Source organism: Osmerus mordax, chromosome 10 (assembly GCF_038355195.1).
Source record: "Osmerus mordax isolate fOsmMor3 chromosome 10, fOsmMor3.pri, whole genome shotgun sequence".
Classification (NCBI taxonomy): domain Eukaryota; kingdom Metazoa; phylum Chordata; class Actinopteri; order Osmeriformes; family Osmeridae; genus Osmerus; species Osmerus mordax.
In genome coordinates, this window is record NC_090059.1 from 8210701 (window position 1) to 8229571 (window position 18871).

At 48.8% G+C, this 18871-nt stretch overlaps 2 protein-coding genes across 2 annotated transcripts in view; both read right to left on the reverse strand.

Moving 5' to 3' along the window:
* The window catches only part of ttyh2 (tweety family member 2), a 33151-nt gene extending 18896 nt beyond the window's left edge, over window positions 1–14255 (reverse strand). Inside the window, 3 exon segments of the mRNA XM_067245167.1 lie at window positions 2434–2525; window positions 2527–2610; window positions 14127–14255. Of these exon segments, the coding sequence (XP_067101268.1) occupies window positions 2434–2525; window positions 2527–2610; window positions 14127–14255 (305 nt within the window).
* A 1558-nt stretch (window positions 14256–15813) lies between these two features.
* Window positions 15814–18002, reverse strand: rpl38 (ribosomal protein L38). The gene is made up of 5 exons (XM_067245580.1): window positions 17962–18002; window positions 17727–17753; window positions 17065–17125; window positions 16800–16922; window positions 15814–15886 (listed from the first exon to the last, which is right to left on the reverse strand). Exons 2-5 carry the CDS (start codon window positions 17727–17729, stop codon window positions 15861–15863), a joined length of 213 nt encoding a protein of 70 aa, XP_067101681.1. The 5' UTR covers window positions 17730–17753; window positions 17962–18002; the 3' UTR covers window positions 15814–15860.
* Between the last annotated feature and the right edge of the window lie 869 nt (window positions 18003–18871).

Here is an 18871-nt window from a genome sequence, read left to right on the forward strand (position 1 = left end):
CCTCAAGCTATGAGCCCACTGTCAAACGGAATGAGAGGGTGTGTGTGTGTGTGGGGGCCACGGTGAGACCGACAAATACAGAGAGACAGATGACGTGAGAGAGATAGACAGAGATAACGAGAGAGAGAGAGAGATAAGTAGAGGGAGGGAGGGGCGAATGAGCCAAAGAAAGAAAAAAGTGAGGGAGTGGTGTGTGTGTGTGTGTGAGAGAGATCTGGCCCCTCACAGCAGTGAGTGTGTGTGCGTGCGTGCGCGTCTTCGGATCTGCAGGTATAAGATGACGACTACATGGAAAAGACAACCAGCTCTGGAGCCAAGTAGACTAGGGTGAATCACTGTTACGAGAATGAGGTTATACACACTCTGGTGAGTGTGCGTGTTGTGGGAGTGTGCGGAGGGAAGTAGGGGGAGAGAGAGAGAGAGCGACGAGAGCGAGAGAGAGAGAGCGCGCTACGGCTATCAAGACTACCCTCATAAGCTCCTTAAATCTCCTCCAGTCCGAACTGGGCAGCATAATTGGATTACTACCCACCATTTCAAAGGGCCCCATCTATTTGAAATCTGCACACTTTTATCATCCCATATGTCCCCCGGGCATTTGAAGAGACAGCTATGCGGGCTCCAGACTCCAGGGTCTGTCTCAATAACGTTAGGAGAGAGTTTGGAGCGGGGTGGAGGGTGGGTCCAGTTCCACAGACAGCCCCCCCGGACAGGGAACAGCATCACAACATCCCCTCCATCACAACACCTAGCTCGATGGCAGATCTAATTTAATTTAGCCTCAGTCAGGGATGCGGCGAAGGATGACAATACATCCCACAAGCGGCAAACAATGTTGCGGAGGGGTCGGCGCGAGATGACAACATGTCCGCCTCGACCTCCTTGGCGACAAAAGACATGCATCGGACTGGCAGGTTGAACTGAGACCGGCCCTCTTAGGGTGCCACTAAGCCTCCGTCAAGGCAGAGGGGACAGTCAGGCGGGCAAGTTTCATTGTTGCCCACTCGTGTGAACCTCTCGAAAAGAATTGGACGAGTCGCTCTCTGTTTCAAGACGCATCTTTCGATGATTCAGCACAGCTCGAGACATGCTTTGGCATGTTTGACGACGACTGTGCCAGTCTCTGGGACAGGGGGGTCTAAGAAGGAGGAAATCCCAGAGCAGATAAGAAGCAAATGTGGAAGGAGTGGGGATTTCCTACTGTTTATGATAATCCCAATCAGTAGATATGCTCTTTCCTCCTCATCTTTTCATATATTCTGATTATTCATTCATGTATCTGTGTTCCCACTGTAACTTCTATTGGGTTCTGATGATAGCCAAGGGTCTATGATGTGCAGTAGTATACGCCTGATTGAAGAACGATCCAAACCTGTTGGCTTCGTGTTGTCAAATGTTTCCCTTTCTACTATAAACACTGTCCTCTGACCTTCATGCCTCAGAGAGACTTTGCTAGAACGGCTGTGCATCTGAACAGGTCGTTTTTATGCAGAGGCGTTTCTTCAACTCTCTCTGGAGCCCGCTGGCTGTCTAAGCCTTATAGACCCAGGATCTAACCTGACCGTTTCGCCGTTCCAGTGGAGACGTTCACAACTTTCTTCCATGCGCCCAAACGCTCATTTTTAAGGCTTGTAAAAGAGTTCTTCCAGGTTTCTTTACATTTTGGCTGTTTCCTCAGTGAACTGAAGAGTGTGGTCCTGTTTTCTTAACAGTGGTCACGGCGATGCACTTAACCCCACAATGAGCCTTGTCTTTACAACAGAAGGTCCTCCGGGGGGGGGGGGGGGAGACTAGAGGCCTGGGTAACTCAATCACGAGGAGAAGGAGGCCAAAAAGATGACTGTCACGAGACAGAAGAAGGCTCTTTATATCTCACTCCTCCGACAGATTCAATCAGCCTCAACTCTGGTGAGGGAGAGAGAGGGCGGGGGGCCGGGGTTGGGGTTTGGGGGGGGGGTAGCACGGCCCCGGGAGGCAAGCCGCGTCCGCACCCGCCGCCGCCGTCACACCATTGGGTCGCCCTTGAGTGGCGCTGCTGAAACGGTGCTGATTGGAGCGTTCTGTCCTTGATTCGAGAATATGTGCATCAAAATGGATTGGGGGAGGTAGGGAGGGAAGGAGGGAGGGAATCCTTGAAGAAAACTTGTGTTCGTCTTCTCTTCAAACTTGTCAGAATACCCACGTGCTTACCTTTTACAGAGTACATAAAAAAATATACATACGTGACTTTGAAGACAGAGACAGAGAGACACGGAAAGAGAGAGAAAGAAAGACACAGAGAGAGACAGACAGAGAGACAGACAGAGAAAGACAGAGAGAGAGTGAAAGACACTGAGATCGACAGAGAGACAGAGAGAGAGACGAGGGAGCTGAGGCAACGAGCAGGAGAAGCGCAAGGGTGGGGGGTATCCGTCCCGCTAACGAGCCGCTCACCAGCTGATGAGGCCGGCCGCCACGGCGGACCAGGTGACGCAGCAGGAGGCCGGCCTCTTGCTCTCCTCCTCCTCCTCCTCCTTGCGGCAGGCAGCACAGGCAGCTCAGGTACACGGCCAGGCAGAGCAGGTTGAGACCCAGGCCAGCGGCAGCCACACAGCCCAGGAAGATGAGAGACTGCAGGGAGAGAGAGGGAGGGAGGGAGACAGAGGGGGAGAGGGAGGGAGAGAGTGTGAAGACATCGTATTTGATTGCGTCTCAAACCTGACGAAGGGCACATACATAGATATCACACTACGTGGCCGGGGTGTGTGCCGTGTACATGGAATTCCCGGCCATTTCAACTGGCCATGACAACGAGCGTCTCGTCTCTCAATAGTGCCTTTATTCCCTCCCAGACGGAGGAGGAGAGAGGAGGGGCTGAGGAAGAAGGGGTTAGGGGGGAGAAAGAGAGGGGAGTAGGGATAGAGAGAGGAGAGCAAGATTTGAAGGACAGAATCGGGGGAGAGGAGAGGCGACCTCTCTCTTTCATCAGCTCCAGCTGGGGAACAGGTGCTTCCGCAACCCCCTCTCTCGGTCCTCCTCCGCCCCTCCCATCTCTCACTCCACCCCTCCTCTCACTACACCCCTCCTTCTCTCTCTCACTGTCAAAGGTGGAAGTGCCTAGACAGAAAAACCAGGCTGCGTCTCACAGACTGAGCAATACTGGAGCTTCTTCAACACACAGGATGGAGTCGTGCAAGGACTCCCCTCTCCTCCATCCTCCCGCTCCCCTCCTTTGTTCCGTCTCTCCCGCAGCCATCTGGCTCCAATTTGGGATGTCATCTGTCCTGTAAGACCGCAGGGGGAATCTAAGCGGGCAAACACGCAGAGCCTCTGCGTCATGAATCCCCCAGAAAAACGTCCAGGTGAGCCGCTAACGCGACACACGGCGTCACCTGACAAACGTCAAGGTGCTCTGCTTCTACCGCCACGAAAGGAGGGAGGAATCATGAGCAGGAAACCCCCGGAACAGTCCGTCACAACAACAACGCCGTCCCGACACTAGGCTTCCCTTGTTCGTATCGTTGCGTGCGGTGTGGGCCATTAAACCGGAGCTAGTTATCTTAATTCCTCATGCGTTTTTGCGCTGTTATGACTCTCACCGCCTCCCCTCTGTCCTGACCTCCCTTCACACCATCCCTCCACGGCACACTATCCATCTGTTGGGGAGCAACGGCTTATGTCCTATTTCACGGCTACATGCCTCCCTGTGGAGGAGTAAAAAGGGCCCCGGCTGCTGAAATCAATATCCTGATAAACACCCGGAGGAGGAACAAGGCCCCGGGGTCAAAGGCAGGCCCGCGATGATGACCTCACCAAACCCCCTCGTTAGGTAGAGAGCCTTCAGCCCAGAGACGACGGGGATGTAAATTGGCGTGTGTGTGCTCTTCCAAACAGATGACAGACTCTGACTCTGACAGCCAGAGGTGCAGGGTTGGTCGTCCTGGGCTGTAGGGGGGGGGGGGGGGGGAGCTGGGACATGAGGGAGCAGGAGGGCTCTACAGTGTAATTGAGGTTAACATGTGAACCAAGATGGGGGGGGGGGCAGCTGAATGGGACAGGCCCAGGAAGGTGGGGGGATGGGTGGGATACATTGCCCAGAAGGACAACCCGGGGGGGTGGGGGGGGCTCGTCCTCTGCTCTGAAACACACCCCTTCGCCTGCATGGCAACCGGCAAAGTTTGCATCGGAGGATGACTGAAAGAGGGAATTATCCCAGCCCAACAGCATGTGACAGGAAAGCCAGAATGACCATGCTGCAGTCTTGTGACTGCTCCAGCACTGGGGACAGAGAGGTAGAAGGGAATGGAGGACAAAGAATAGAGGGGGGGTGGGGGGTGGACGGAGAGTAAATGCATGAGACAGAGCTGGGAGCCATAAAATGAAGTAAACTAACATTACCGAGAGTTGGTTCGGTGTCTGCTCTCAAAGCACTCAGGGCTTGAAGAACAACTCCAACTCGTCTCTCCCTCTGTCTCTCTCTCTGTCTGTCTCTCTCTGTGTCTCTCTCTGTGTCTCTCTCTGTGTCTCTCTCTCGGTCTCTCTCTCGGTCCTCTCTCTCGGGTCTCTCTCTCGGTCTCTCTCTCGGTCTCTCTCTCGGTCTCTCTCTCTGTCTTTTCATATTTCTCTCTCACTCTCCTTCCCTCCACCATCTCTCTCTCATGTACCAGTGGTGTGTGCTAAAGTAATGGCCATGAATTATGTAGCACCTGTATTCAGAGTGAAGTCGTCGTGCCAGGGGACGGCGCTGCGCGCCCACACCCTCAACAACCGCGACCTCAACATCTCAGCGCCATTAGGACGCCGTCGTTTCATCGCTCATTTCGAGCGCTCCACCGCCCTCTGTGAGCACACGGTCTACCCGTCGACGAAACCTCCGCTCGTTAACCCCATCGTCGAGATGTCGCAGACAGCTGGTTTTCCGTCAGCGGATGACCTTTCCCCTTCCCGCTGCTGTACATTGAGCCGTGTGGATCTTCGAGTCGGCTTCGCATTTCGGCTGAAGGCAGCCTTCACGGCGCCTGGCCCACTTTCCCCTCGGCTAAGCAGTCGACCACCCTCCTACCTTCAGTCCCCAAGCCGCGCTCTCCCCTCTCTCTCTCTCTCTCTCCGTCCTGCTTTGCTCGTCTCTGGCTACCTCTCTCTTTCTTTGTTGGGAAGGGGGATGGGGTGAGCAGGATGCCAAATTGGAGGAGGAGAAGGAGGATGAGAGGAGGATGGGAAGGCGCAGCTCAGCAGAAATGAAGTCCCGAGAGCGGGCGAGAGAGAGAAGAGAGAGAGAGAGAGAGAGAGAGAGAGAGAGAGGAGAGAGAGAGGAGAGAGAGAGAGAGAGAGAGGAGAGGAGAGAGAGAGAGAGAGAGAGAGAGAGAGAGAGAGAGAGAGAGAGAGAGGAGAGGAGAGAGAGATTGCGTAGTGATGAGTAGTGGAAAAACACAGGGGTGGGGACGAGGTTAGAAAGGAAAGGATAGGGGAAGGAAAGGCCAAGTGTGTGTGTCAGTGCGTGCGTGTATGAGAGTGTGTGTGTGTGTGTGTGTGTGGTTGTGACTGATGAGGGGAATGCAAGAGAAGGGTGTGTTGGGAACGTAAAAACAGAGCTACCATCATGTGCGTGATGGTCGAAAGACAAAGCCATGGAGTCAGTTCTTGGCCGACTCTCACTCTCTCTCTCTCTTCCCAAGAACAGGGTAGACAGAGTACCGTGTTTAAATCCAGGAACAAGCACATATCTCTGCTGAGCAGAGCAGACATTCCACCAAAGGAGTTTTGGTTGCTTCGACGTGCGCTACACTTCTGTTGACGCTGATAACAACACCAGATAGTGATAAAAGGTGACGGTGTGGTCGAACCTTTTGAAAGGTTATGAAGACACCACACAGGAGTGTTTGGCTGCAGTGGTGAAGAGCAGAGACCCGACTATCGGCGCTCTCTAAGCTGAGTTAGTAGACTTTTCAGAGGAGCGTGGCTAATGCCTTGGCCAGCCCTCACTGAGGAAGGCCTTTCAGCCGTCTGTCAAACACCTTCATCCATAGTCAAACAGCAGGAGAACAAACACATACACACACTCACCTCTACTACAGCCACACACACATCCCCCGCTACACACACGCATACACAAACACACCACACTGGCCTCAAGGGAGATTTGGGACAAAGGGAGCATATAGCCTGAAGACGGAGCCTTCCGGAAGGCCCTGAGGGAGTCATTCCCAAATCCCTCGCTCCCTGAGCAGCCCTTACAGCTAATGGCAAACGCACACTGGAAGGTGAAAACACATGTGACAGTGACATAGGCAATCAGCCTTCAGCTCAGACAACCATATTTTTATGTTATACAAATTTAGGACCTAAACGGTCGAATTTGACGTTTCTAGCTCATGTCCTCGTTACAAAAACTGTGCGGGCACTAAAGTTATATGTTCAGTGCCATCACTAATGCAACGTAACGCAAAAGAAGTCCATGTACATTAGCTGAGCAGCTATAAATCATGCAAGCGTAAGCATGGAGTGGAGCTAGCTTGCCGGCTAAATGTGGACTAAGCACTTCTGGAGTCAAGTCTCCCGTGTCTCAGGCAGTGGTGGGCTGGGGCAGGTGGTGGTGTTGGGCTGGGTCAGGTGGTGGTGTTGGGCTGGGTCAGGTGGTGGTGTTGGGCTGGGTCAGGTGGTGTTAGGATGGGGCAGGTGGTGGTAGTGGGCTGGGGCAGGTGGTGGTGGTGGTAGTGGGCTGGAGCAGGTGGTGGTGTAGGGCTAGAGCAGGTGGTGTTAGGATGGGGCAGGTGCTGTGCAGCTGGTCTCCAGGGTGCTTGCTGCTGGACCAGACCAAGAGCTCTGTGACTGAGGTTAGACATCAGTGGTTCAGGGTGGCTGATGCACAACCTGGCTGAAAAGCAAACTTTAACAAAAATCCTGCTGGTGGACTGCTTTGGTGTCTGTTTAAAACGGACACTACAGAACTGTCCTGAGATCATTACAGCAACAGCATGAATATCTAACCCCCAAAGGCGAGTAAAGACAGCTTTAAAAGTCGAAATTACATAACCAAGAAGCAACTCCCCCCCTTCTTAAATACCAATGGAGCGGTCCACCTCCATGTCTTCCTTTCAGTCTTGGCCTGTTCCACTCTGATGGCCGGGGATGCCCTGGGGCGTTGTTTCCAGCTGAGTGCACTCGGCTGGGCCGGCCCACGCTCACAGCTGGGACACTATTAAGTCCCCGAAGAGCGGCCCCATGGGTAATGGATGAGGCCGGAGGAGGAAAGAGGAGGGGGATTCTCTCCGCTGGCGTTTAAGGCCTCCTCTCACGCTCGCCTGGCTGGCGTTCCTTTACACTTACTTCCAACAAGCAGGCCGTATCAGGGTGTGTGTGTGTGTGTCTGTCTGTGTGTGTGTGTGTGTGTGTGTGTGAGAAAGAATGAGTGAGTGACTTGGAGAAAGAGACAGCATGTCACGTCTGTTGTGTGAAAGAGTTTACAGTACTATCGGAAACCCGGACCACCTTCACAAAATTCTGTTTGACCTCTCATCGCCCCGGTCAAGCTAGTCTCCCTTGCTTCAAGTGTATCATTTACCCATTTCCAGAACCCTCTCTCGGAACCTAAACCCTAACCCTGCACCCCCAAGGGGGCGGGGAGGGGGTCATGAGGGTGAGTCACGCGCCCCCCCCACCCCACACACACACACAACAAAGGGGCCCATCCCCCACTTGTGTTCCACACCACGCTGAAACAGGCCTAGATGGTCGTAGTGCCCGAGGGCCACTGGGCCGCATGAATACACTTGTCCTTCCACTTCCTGCTGGTGACTTGGTAAACAAACGCACTGGGGCCCCGGGATGCCAAAGCCTCGATACATTGGAAACGACCCCATGAAAATTATGTGCCGATCACTGACCATGCGCCAAGAGTGGAAAGCGTGGCTGATAGCAGGCACGCTCGTTTTGTGTGTTCCGCTTTGGGAGACCTTTCGGGGGCGCACAGCAATAACGAGTCTGTGCGAAGGTGAGGTGAAACATTTCAAAACCAATTTAAATCACAAGCCTGGTTGTGTAGACATCAAAATAACCTTGTCCTTTATCAAACACACACACACCATCAATACTAAAGGCAATGCCAGCGTTTGAATGAGACAATCAGCGCACACCAAATCAGTTGGTAGCCCTTTGCTGCTCTGTTGATAAAAGCGCTCCAACCTCCACGTCACGCATCAACATAACCGAGTCAAAGGTAACTGCCAAACCACCAATATTCCTTCACCGAGGATTCCGTGTTCCTGGAGTAGCGGGAACTGCCTCCTCCACCTCACATCAGCACAGAGCCGGCCTACGCAGGGGGCCTCCGAAAGAGAGAGAGAGAGAGAGGGGCCAATCAGGTGATGCTAATCTCTGACTACAAGCAGCATGGAGACAGATTGGGGTTAATGACCTTCTGTTAGGCCTGGGCCCCTCACAGCAGTGTGCTGTGCGCGTCTTCTGATCTGCAGGCATAAGATGACGACTACATGGAAAAGACAACCAGCTCTGGAGCCAAGTAGACTAGGGTGAATCCCTGTTACGAGAATGAGGTTATACACACACTGGTGAGTGTGCGTGTTGTGGGAGTGTGCGGAGGGAAGTAGGGGAGAGAGAGAGAGAGAGAGAGAGAGAGAGAGAGAGAGAGAGAGAGTCCACGGAACTAGATAATGAGATTTATCTGCTTATTCGTGGGAGAAGCAATAAATACCAATCCAGTGAAGGTGCAGGGTTAACAGTAAGCCATGCTTTCACACGTGTTATCACAACCACGGGAGCCATTTCAGAGTTAAAGCTCTTCCAGACATAGAAAGAGGTTTTGATACTTTTCCAGAACAGTACCAGGAGCAGCTGCTGACAACAACTCGCTGGGAAGACAAAAACAAGGATCCCCACCAAACAAACAATGAAACTGGGTTTTTTTCTGTCTCAGAATCTGTATTTAGTCAAACGATTGAGATAATAACCACAACAAACACATAACCCATGCTGGAGGGATCTATGGTTGAGTCTGACTAAGACCAGGAAGTAGGGCCCCTTGTTCCAGCTGGGGATGAAAGACACCACACTTCAGAAGAGTCAGTGTCGTAGTCACACTTCTGAATTTGGTCTCTAAAAAACAAACTCAGCAAACAGCTCATCAAGCCAAGCTTGACTTAACAACTCTTCAGTAACAGCTATGAACAATCCTTCTTAAATACTGTATATTCTGGATTTACATGTTTGGCTTAATGTCAGGTTTGTTCGTAGTGAAGAAGAAAGCAGACGAGATGACTTGAATATTCTAGATTATTTCCTCATTGGTGACAGGAAATCCCCACATGACTCCTCCTCATAACTCTCGTGTCCAGGCATCCTCCTGCACATCACACTTCCTGTTTTTTTTATTGTTTTTTTTAAAAGGCATGAGCAAGGGAGAGAAAGAGAGACATGTAGAAAGATGAGCTGACAAACGGTGAAGGTGGGGGTGGGAGAAAGAGAGAAAGACAAGAGGATAGACAGAGGTCTGGAGGAGATTGTTTGGGGGCACTGAGGCGGAACATTGTTCCCAAGGAGCCTCTGTAGGCATAGCCACCGAAGCGTAAAGATTATACGTGTGTGTGTGTGTGTGTGTGTGTGTGGGGGGTGGTTAACTGAATGCTGTGTTTATTCGTCCCATATCACTCCATGTCACGCTAATAGTACAGGAGAGTGCTCTTCCAGGGCTTTCTATGGAAGCGTGTCTGCGTGGTCCAACTGGGACGAGTGACTAGACGACAGTGGCAGACATCTTTTGTCTGCCGCTATTGATTCGGCTTTCCATCGGTTGCAGTCTCTCTGAACCCAGGGTGGGCCACAGGAAACCTAGTCACCCGCAACCACACAGGTGTGTTAGTGGACACTCTGAACCTGTGATTTATCCAGTGAATCACTGACAAAAGTCCCCTAAACTCCTAGTGCGTACTTTCTGGTAATGATGACTATTCTTGAGACAACCAGGGGCGTCGGAGATGTTCTGACAGGATGTGACATCAGAGGCACCACCTGACAGGAAGGAAGTCTCGGGTTGGGTCTCAGTGGGGGCCATCTTTCACACCTCTGCTTCCACAGCTGTCCTCTGGTCGAGCGCCGTTTATCTCAACCCAGCATGACACAGGAGTCCTGGGGATGCTTCAGAACAGAGACAGACCCATGCTGCAACTGACACTGGCAACACTACTTCCAAACTAAATATCCAGATAAACATAACCATAAGAAAGAAATAGTTGTTGAATTTAAATGTTAATTTACTGCATGTTTATTGCGAGAACTGTGCTGGAAAACAGCCTTGGCCAAACAAGGCGGTTATTGGGTTTCTGTTTACCTCTGTGGTGAGGGTTTTGAACCCAGTAGAATCCATAATACAAACACACCAACTCTCATAAACAGCGATGGGTCACATAACAGGATGTGGATGAATCATATGGACCGAAACCTTTTGACCTGTTCTGTTTTGACAGTGTGCTCTACAGTTGACCCTTTTGCTAAAACACACAAATGTGATATGAAGAGAAATTAGGGCCCTGGCCTATTTTTGAAAGAGCCTTCTAGGTGTTGTTTTTTTAGGGGGTTTTGCCCTCTTTCCCCTTGCATCCCAGTATAGCCCATGCCTAGACACAGAGAGAAAAACAGACAGAGAGAGAGAGAGACAGGCAGAGACAGAAAGAGACGGAGAGAGAGACAGAGAGCAGAACACATCTACAGCTTTCTGGGGCAAAAGTGACTAACACACGAGTATGACGAGGCTAGTACACTGTAATCTAATGATATGACTGGAGGCATAGGATACAGCTTTTCAGACAGCAATGTCTGAAAACCAGTCTCCTTACATATGACAGCAGACCACTCTTCTGTCGATTCTGCAATTCATTAATCTCAATTCTCCGGTCAGGCGACCGAAGTGACTGGCATTCCATTTAATGACGCCCACAGCAAAGTCCAATAGTGAGAACAAGAGGCCAATAGGCTAGGCATGTTTGGGACTGCAGCCAACCCCATGCTATAGCGAGCACACACACATACACACACACACACAGATAAAGTTGGAGGGACAGAGCCACACTAAGATCACGACCCCAGCATTCCATTCCATTCTATGGGCCGAGACCAGAGGAGGAATTCCCAAACCCTGGCTAGGCTAAAATAGGCCAATTACAATGGACCTCTGCTACGCCATCTAAGCCAGGCATGGGAACCCACTCAATAGCCTCCAAACTGCCTCACTGCCCAGAGATCGATGGAAGCAATTTGGCTGAGAGAAAGAAAGAAAAGAGACGATAGGATAATATAGCATTCTTATAGTAACAGCAGAGAGCTGAACGTTTTCCCCTAATTGGAATTATTCCAAACAATTATTTATCAAGCAATTATTCCAGACAAAGAACTTCTCTGACGCATTACATTAACTGACGGGCCTTAACGTCTTCAGGCGGCACAGAGTGCTCTGAATCACCCTACTGAAGTCGGCGTCACTGTTGTGTTTTAGTGCAGCGGTCTTTAACCCCGTTCCTCAGGGCCCACTGTCCTGAAAGGATTTAGATGTTTCTCTGCACCGACGCACCTCATTCAAACGAAAGGTCGTTCCCAGGCTACGCCAGAGCTTAATAACGACCATTCATTTGAATCAGGTGTGAGACTCAAGGCGTGATATTTGTCCTGTGTGTTTTAGAAAGAAATAAAACACACAGGACGGTTGGCCTTAAGGACCAGGGTTGAAGACCACTGCTCTGTGGTACTGCCAAAAGGGACAATGTAGCTGCAACAGATTGGGTCTGGAAAGCCGGCTCACTGTCACCTCACAACTGAGCTAAACAGTGTTTATGATTACAGGGTATATTTAGACCTGTGATTGGTGGAGCTGTGCCATAGTAACCGAGTTAAGTCCAGGATTCTTAAATCTGTAACATTCAGCAAATTAGGGTTGATTAGACTGAGTTTAGGAGCCAGAATGGCTGGATGCTAACCCGGGATATACATAAGGAGGACGAGCACCTCTGCTGAATGACCGTGGACACCCACAGACCCGTCGCTACTCTGACGTCTGGCCTGGTTACACAGTGGTGTGTGATGTGTACCTAGCAGGGCAGACAGAGCTTTGCAGGATGGAGGAGGTGGGGTGGAGGCGTGGATTGGTTGTGTCAGGGCTCAGAAATGGCAGAGTGTTGAGGAGGTGGCAATGCGAGGGGGTGAGAGGTGAGGCAGGTTGTTGTGACCCAGGGGGGGTGCTGGTGCCTCGGTGAGATTCTGCAGGTCTCCCACGGAGCATCCTCGTCCTCTCCTTCCACGTCCTCATCCTCTCCTCAACATTGACTCTCTCTCTCTCTCTCTCCCTCCCCCTCTCCCTCTCCCTCTCCCTCTCCCTCTCTGTCCGCTTCCCTCTTTCCTTCCTGCTGCCGTCAGATCTAATGGAAGTGGACAGCAACAGAAACCAGCACTGTCTCTCCTTCTCTCTCCCCCTCTCCCTTCTTTTTACGCATCCCTCTCCCTCGCTCTCCCTCTCCCTCGCTCTCTCTCTCCCTCTCGACCGCGCTACCCATTAGCCCGTCCATGGCAGGAACCCACCCTTCACCACCTGCTGGGGTGTAGCCTAAAGGGCTGTGGTTTCCCAGTGTGGATACAGACCGAGGACAGGTGATGGAGGGGGTGAGGGAGTGTGGGGGAGGGGAGGGTTCGAGGGAAGGGTTCTCCGACAGCCCAAAACAGAAAAGGCAGAAACAAATAAACCAGGGCGTTAACAGTTGATTCTGGACCGATAAAGGACACACGCACAGTGCGACTTGGGTCCTCTGCACTGAGAGCTCCTTATGTCCCTGTTATCAGATATGTTTGGAGCACAGAACTCACGGCAACACTTAAATATGTAACAGTTCTACTGATTAGCGAGATTCAAAAGTGTTCAAAGGCAGCACAGCGTATAGGAACACAACAGTCAGTGACATCCTGCAAACAGCTTCAAAGCTGGAGAAAACCGACACATCATGTCACCTCCCCTAGAGACAGCTGGGATCCCTGTACACCCCTGCTTCCCTCTTCTCACATTTTCTTTATATACGTGTGTGTGTGTGTGTGTGTGTGTGTGTGTGTGTGTGTGTGTGTGTGTGTGTGAGAGAGAGAGAGAGAGAGAGAGAGAGAGAGAGAGAGAGAGAGAGAGAGAGAGAGAGAGAGAGAGAGAGAGAGAGAGAGAGAGAGAGAGAGAGAGAGAGAGAGAGAGAGAGAGAGAGAGAGAGAGAGAGAGAGAGAGAGAGAGAGAGAGAGAGAGAGAGAGAGAGAGAGAGAGAGAGAGAGAGAGAGAGAGAGAGAGAGAGAGAGAGAGAGAGAGAGAGAGAGAGAGTGAGTTGACGTTGAAGTTGGGAACAGCAACACATCACATTCCCATCTCAAGAAAAAAAAAGGAACAGCTAATTGAAGCCAGCAGACTGGGAGGGTGTCTCCAGTTGTGTAGTAGTGACTGAAGAAGTGGACACATCTGCTGAAATTGCATTTGTTGGTGGTTAACAAGCCGGTAGGTCTGTGTGTTTACCCTTGTGTACACTACTGGGTGTCAGTTCCCCTCTCTCACAGCGTAGTTCTGGACTGTATTTAGGACTTCCCTGGCAGCACAGGGGTCAACAGGGGCAATACTGGACAGTTTTCCCACTCCACTTCCTGTCTTAAATCCCTCCCTTTTGATCACAATCACAGCTGATGACTCCAAACCCCGGAGACCCCAGCATGCTAAGCTGCTTTGGGTATTGTGTTGATAGGATTACAACACGTGTAGAACATACTTTGTGACTGACATGTACAGTAATTTACTTCTTAATGTAAATCAAGGCCGGAATCAAGTTCATAGGAATTTTTTATTCATCAATAAGGAGGGTCCGGGTGTGGCTCTGGAGCCAATTTTATCGAAACTTAACGACAATATGTTCACTGACTAGAATAAATGCATTTGAACACGCAACATTCTTTTGATAACCGTAAACAGAAAAGAGGCACGATTTGGTAGTTTTTTGTACATTATAGCCTACATAACAATACAATCATAGTAGGCTACACCTGAGACTTGTATGGGCTACAGCAGTGACCCGTGTTATATTAGACCCCTGTTCCAAAGTTACCCCTCCAGTAACCCCGGTCGGCTCACTCACCTGCTGGTAATTTTCATCTTCTGGGTTAAAATTGTTGTCAACAGGCTGGAATCTTAGGTTGATGTGTGGGAAATTATGTAGCCAGTAAGTCCACCATGGTGCGATGTAGTCTACCCGTGCTGAAGACATCACTGTAAACTTCGCGTATCCAATATTGAGGTGTGTTTCTTTATGCTGAGCGGTCAGCCACTGTCCGCCGTAGAAGTCCTAGTCCCGTCTCATGCCAAACAAAGCATTGAAAAACGCATGCTATTGTGTAAAAAAAAAAGAAGCTTGCACCTGAGTCTGAAGATGTAGCGAGTTTGTCAAATTACAATGTTGTGCATCCCAATATGTCATAATTGGGATAAATAACAAGCAGATCCCATTTCCCGTCAATCTGACTTAGCCCTACAACCTACCCACCGCTGCTGTTTGGTCTAGTTGCTCACACTGAAAACGCAAAATGTGTATCCACACAACGGTAGCTTCACGGGAACGCGCCTCCCATTGTGGGGCACGGGACTTCCATGATACAGTACGGGAAGACGGGAAGATATCCAACGGCAGTCAATAAGAAAGTAAAATATACTCGTAGGCTACAATAATTTGTTATAATTTATTATAGTATAGTATTATAGTATTTAAAAAGCATTGACATTTCCTTAAGTTAGAAAACTATAGAATTAGACAGTTTAGGAGTGGTGACGATTCAACACTGCCATCTAGTGTGAAAATAATATTGAGGCCTTTTCAGTACGTTTACAATTACAGGTCTTAAGTATGAAACCATTTTCAATTATTAACTAAACTAAAATGTCATAGGCATAAAAAGGTTCGGTAAAATTAAAAAAGGATGCAGCAAGGATTCAGTAGATAAAATATCATGCACTGCATCAGCAATTAGGTTTGAATAGTTTGACAACGATTAATGGTTGACATTCAGGGCTGACAAATGTGTGGTCTGAAGATGAGCCTTCAACCCTGTTCCTCAAGACCCAGTGTCCCCCATGATGGAGATTCCCCTGCTCCATCATACAAGACATGCAGTCTCATCACATTAAGGTTCTGGGTTTAATTCCTGTCCAGGGCCTTGGTGCTCAGGTGGGATCCCTCTCAGGCCCTTCAATGAGGAGATTGCATGTTCTTCCCATGCTCACATGGGTTTCCTCTGATAACCCCAATATAGACACAGAACAGATTCCACACCTGCCATGTGCCTGACCAAGACATGGGTGAGTACTTAGACTTTGCCCTCAGGTACCATGATCACTGCTCCTGACTGCCCTTGGAAGGACAGGATGGCAACATGCTGAGACTTGGCTGACCTTGTGTTCCCACTCCCTGTGTGTGTCACTGCATGATTAACATTCCTTCTAAATCTGCTCAGTATCATTAATGCACAAACTTCCATGTACCAAAACTAGGCCATTCATTGTTCGGCAAAACTGAGCATTAGGAATGTGGGTTATTACCAACATGGGATCTGCATTTACATCTGATAATTCATTTGCCTGGTTGAAAGAGTTGAACCCCTTTAAGCAAGGTGTACAATACTATTGGATAGCCAGGGAAAATAACACCTGCAGCATAGATTCTCAACATACTGAACTACATCGTCACAAAACAGTAGGAAAAATGGTGCAGTGTTAAATAGCATTGACTGTTTTGCACACACTGGGGCAACATAACAGGCATGACAAAGATAACGAGTTTTCCAATTTTTATTACAATTTTCTGTACACAGCGTTGGGCTTACTTCAGCTCCTTCACAGCCAGACCTTAAAGACAAAAAAAAAAGAGACAGGATTAAAAACCAAAAACGCATACATCCTCCCGTCAGCAGGCAAGTCATGACTGCACAGCCCCTCTGAAAACAGGTCTCCTCAGCTTCAGAGCCAACATGTCACAGTGGAGCTGACTCCTGCTGTCACAGTGGAGCTGACTCCTGCTGTCACAGTGGAGCTGACTCCTGCTGTCACAGTGGAGCTGACTCCTGCTGTCACGTGACCATGTCGTCATGGTTAAGTTTGTTCGTGGACCGGTGGAACTTCAATTTCGGAAGTGTTCAAAACGAAGCACTTGGTCCATCCTTGATCTAGCAAGTTTGAAATTTCATCGCTGGCACGGAACAGCCCGAGATGTTTGGACAACTTGCAAATGTGGTGACACCACATGTAATAGCATGTCTATACCTATCCCACGTATGATAATTTGAGTTTCCATTTTTAAACCCGGTTCATTACAGGGATGAATGGCTGCCTTTTAAAACGGTCAGACATCATGCACCTTCAGGCTCCAGGCTTAAATGAATTGAAGTAATAATGTGTAGGCCATTTACATCCCCCATGTCCAGAGTAGCAGAGCTTGTGTTAAAATGCCATGCTAGTTGCGATCCACTAGTCAGGAAATCATCCTGACGTCAAGCTTCCACTCTACAGATGGGATAGGCCAGATTACTGATACAGAGAAGCATTAGAAAGGCTCACTACTTCACCTGCAGGCCCCATTAATGTTGACATGAACGTTGGTCCAGGTGAACGGTCTAAATACTGTTCACAAAGGCAAAAGGCCAATGTGATTTACTGTATTGGTCCAAGGAGACAATTAAAAAAAAAATAGAATCCCAATTGTCTTCTGGGGTTTCTATCAGACCGCACGTGATGAGTTGGCCGTTTCCATGTTGTCACTAACCTGGTGGCAGGGACTGTTTGAGCTTCTCAGCCTTTTCCTTGTCGGTGATGACCAGGGTGTACAGGTACCTGCTGCAGCGCACCTTGAATTTGACATTGTCCTTGTTCTTCTTGATCTTGACGGCTACAAGGGACAGACAATGTGGTGTAAAGTACTTGATAGCAGACATTGGGTGTGTGTGCGTGTGAGAAGGGAGAGTTCAACTCTGGGATTTGATTGACATGCCCGCACCACCCATTAGAACATCCGCAAGTATGAAACTTACACTTGGCATCCTTCCTCCTGGCCGTCAGCAGGAAATCTTTGATTTCTTCAATCTTTCGCGGCTGTAAAGAAATATAACCAGTAAGAAAACCGTTCAGCCACTGCCATTGATTAGGATGCAATAAGTGACTCAGTTTAGTTGGAATTGTTAATGGACCGGTGGAACTGAAGATTCTGGAGTCGAAACTCAGCACTTAGTCCATTCTTGATCTAGCAAGCTTTTAAAGTCATCACTAGCACAGAACAGCTTGAGATGTTTGCATAACTTGCAACTAGCCTGACAAGAAAGGTACCAAACTAGCTTAGTAGCATGCATTCGTGACTAGGCGGTTAGCTACGTGACCAGCTGTCTAGCGCAATTAAAAGCAGCTACAATATTTAAAAACACTGACAATAGGACTTCATTTTGTTTTTTAAAAAGACAGGTTGTCCTTTGCAAAACATGCGCCCTGCCGGTATGCATCTGGGCTTGTGTTCATGCCACTACACTTTGAGCCTAGCCGCTACCTTGCAAGGCCGGTGTTAGCATTACGACTAGTTTTATGTGATAAGCAAGAGTAGTAAGAGATCGCATGATAGATCGTAACAATTGTTATATATATTTGAGTCAAAATCAAGTTTTAACTTGCTGTTTATAGCGAACGTTGCGAAATAAGGACTTACCATCTTGCCTTGTCTGCGGACTGAAGGCTAGGAATGGCGGAAAAAAGATGGAGACAGATTATGGAACAGAACAGTCAAACAAAATGCGATAGAATACAAATACCCATCAAAACCTATTGATAAGTCTTAACTAGATCATGTTTGTACGATTCGGGCAGTGTCACGAATAACTTTAAAGTGGATGGATTATGATTAGAAATTGTCATGTTGTTTATAAAGGAAATGTGCAACTCACACAGTCTGCAAGAGAGGGGATGAAAGGGGCGGAACTTCCGCTAAGGCGAACCTTATATTCAAAGCACGGCGTCTCGTAGAGGACAAAATTAATTTCCGACAGATTTTTGACAATTGGTTTTAACCACAGAAAATTATTTATGTGGGCAATTGACGATGCTTTAATAAAAAATGCATTAAATCAAGTAATATCAGATCAAAGATAATCTACTGGACAGGGCACATTACACTACACTAAAAAGTGTTAAATGTGTAAGAATCAGAAGCCTGACAGCATCATTTACATTTAGTCATTTAGCAGACGCTCTTATCCAGAGCGACTTACAGTAAGTACAGGGACATTGCCCCGAGGCAAGTAGGGTGAAGTGCCTTGCCCAAGGACACAACGTCATTTTTCACGGCCGGGAATCGAACTGGCAACCTTCAGGTTACTAGCCCGATTCCCTAACTGCTCAGCCACCTGACTCCTCAACCTGAGTTAGGTCATGCTCTCTGAAATTAAGTCAGCCAGAGAAATTACAATTAGCCAAACATTTTCCATTTGTTGTGTTCTTTGAATTCCAATTATAGTACTCAATTCAGAGTGTCTGGATCAAATTGTACCTGTAGCCTATTTTTCAGTATCTTTAGTGAAAAGCATTTGTTGTGGGCTAATGCAGAATCATAACACAAGTTTTATCATATTGAACACCAGTACCTGAATTGAGCTGGATATCATGCTTGAGTAGTTATATGGCACCTTTGTGTACTTGTGATAGCAATTATCTTTGTCGAACTCCGTAATAAAACTGTGGTCATGACATGATTCAAAGGTTAAAATAGTATTAGTAGTGCAGTCAAAGAGAATGTTTTACACATCTAGAAAAGGAAACCAGCTCACTGATATAACCTCGACTCCAATAACATTCAAC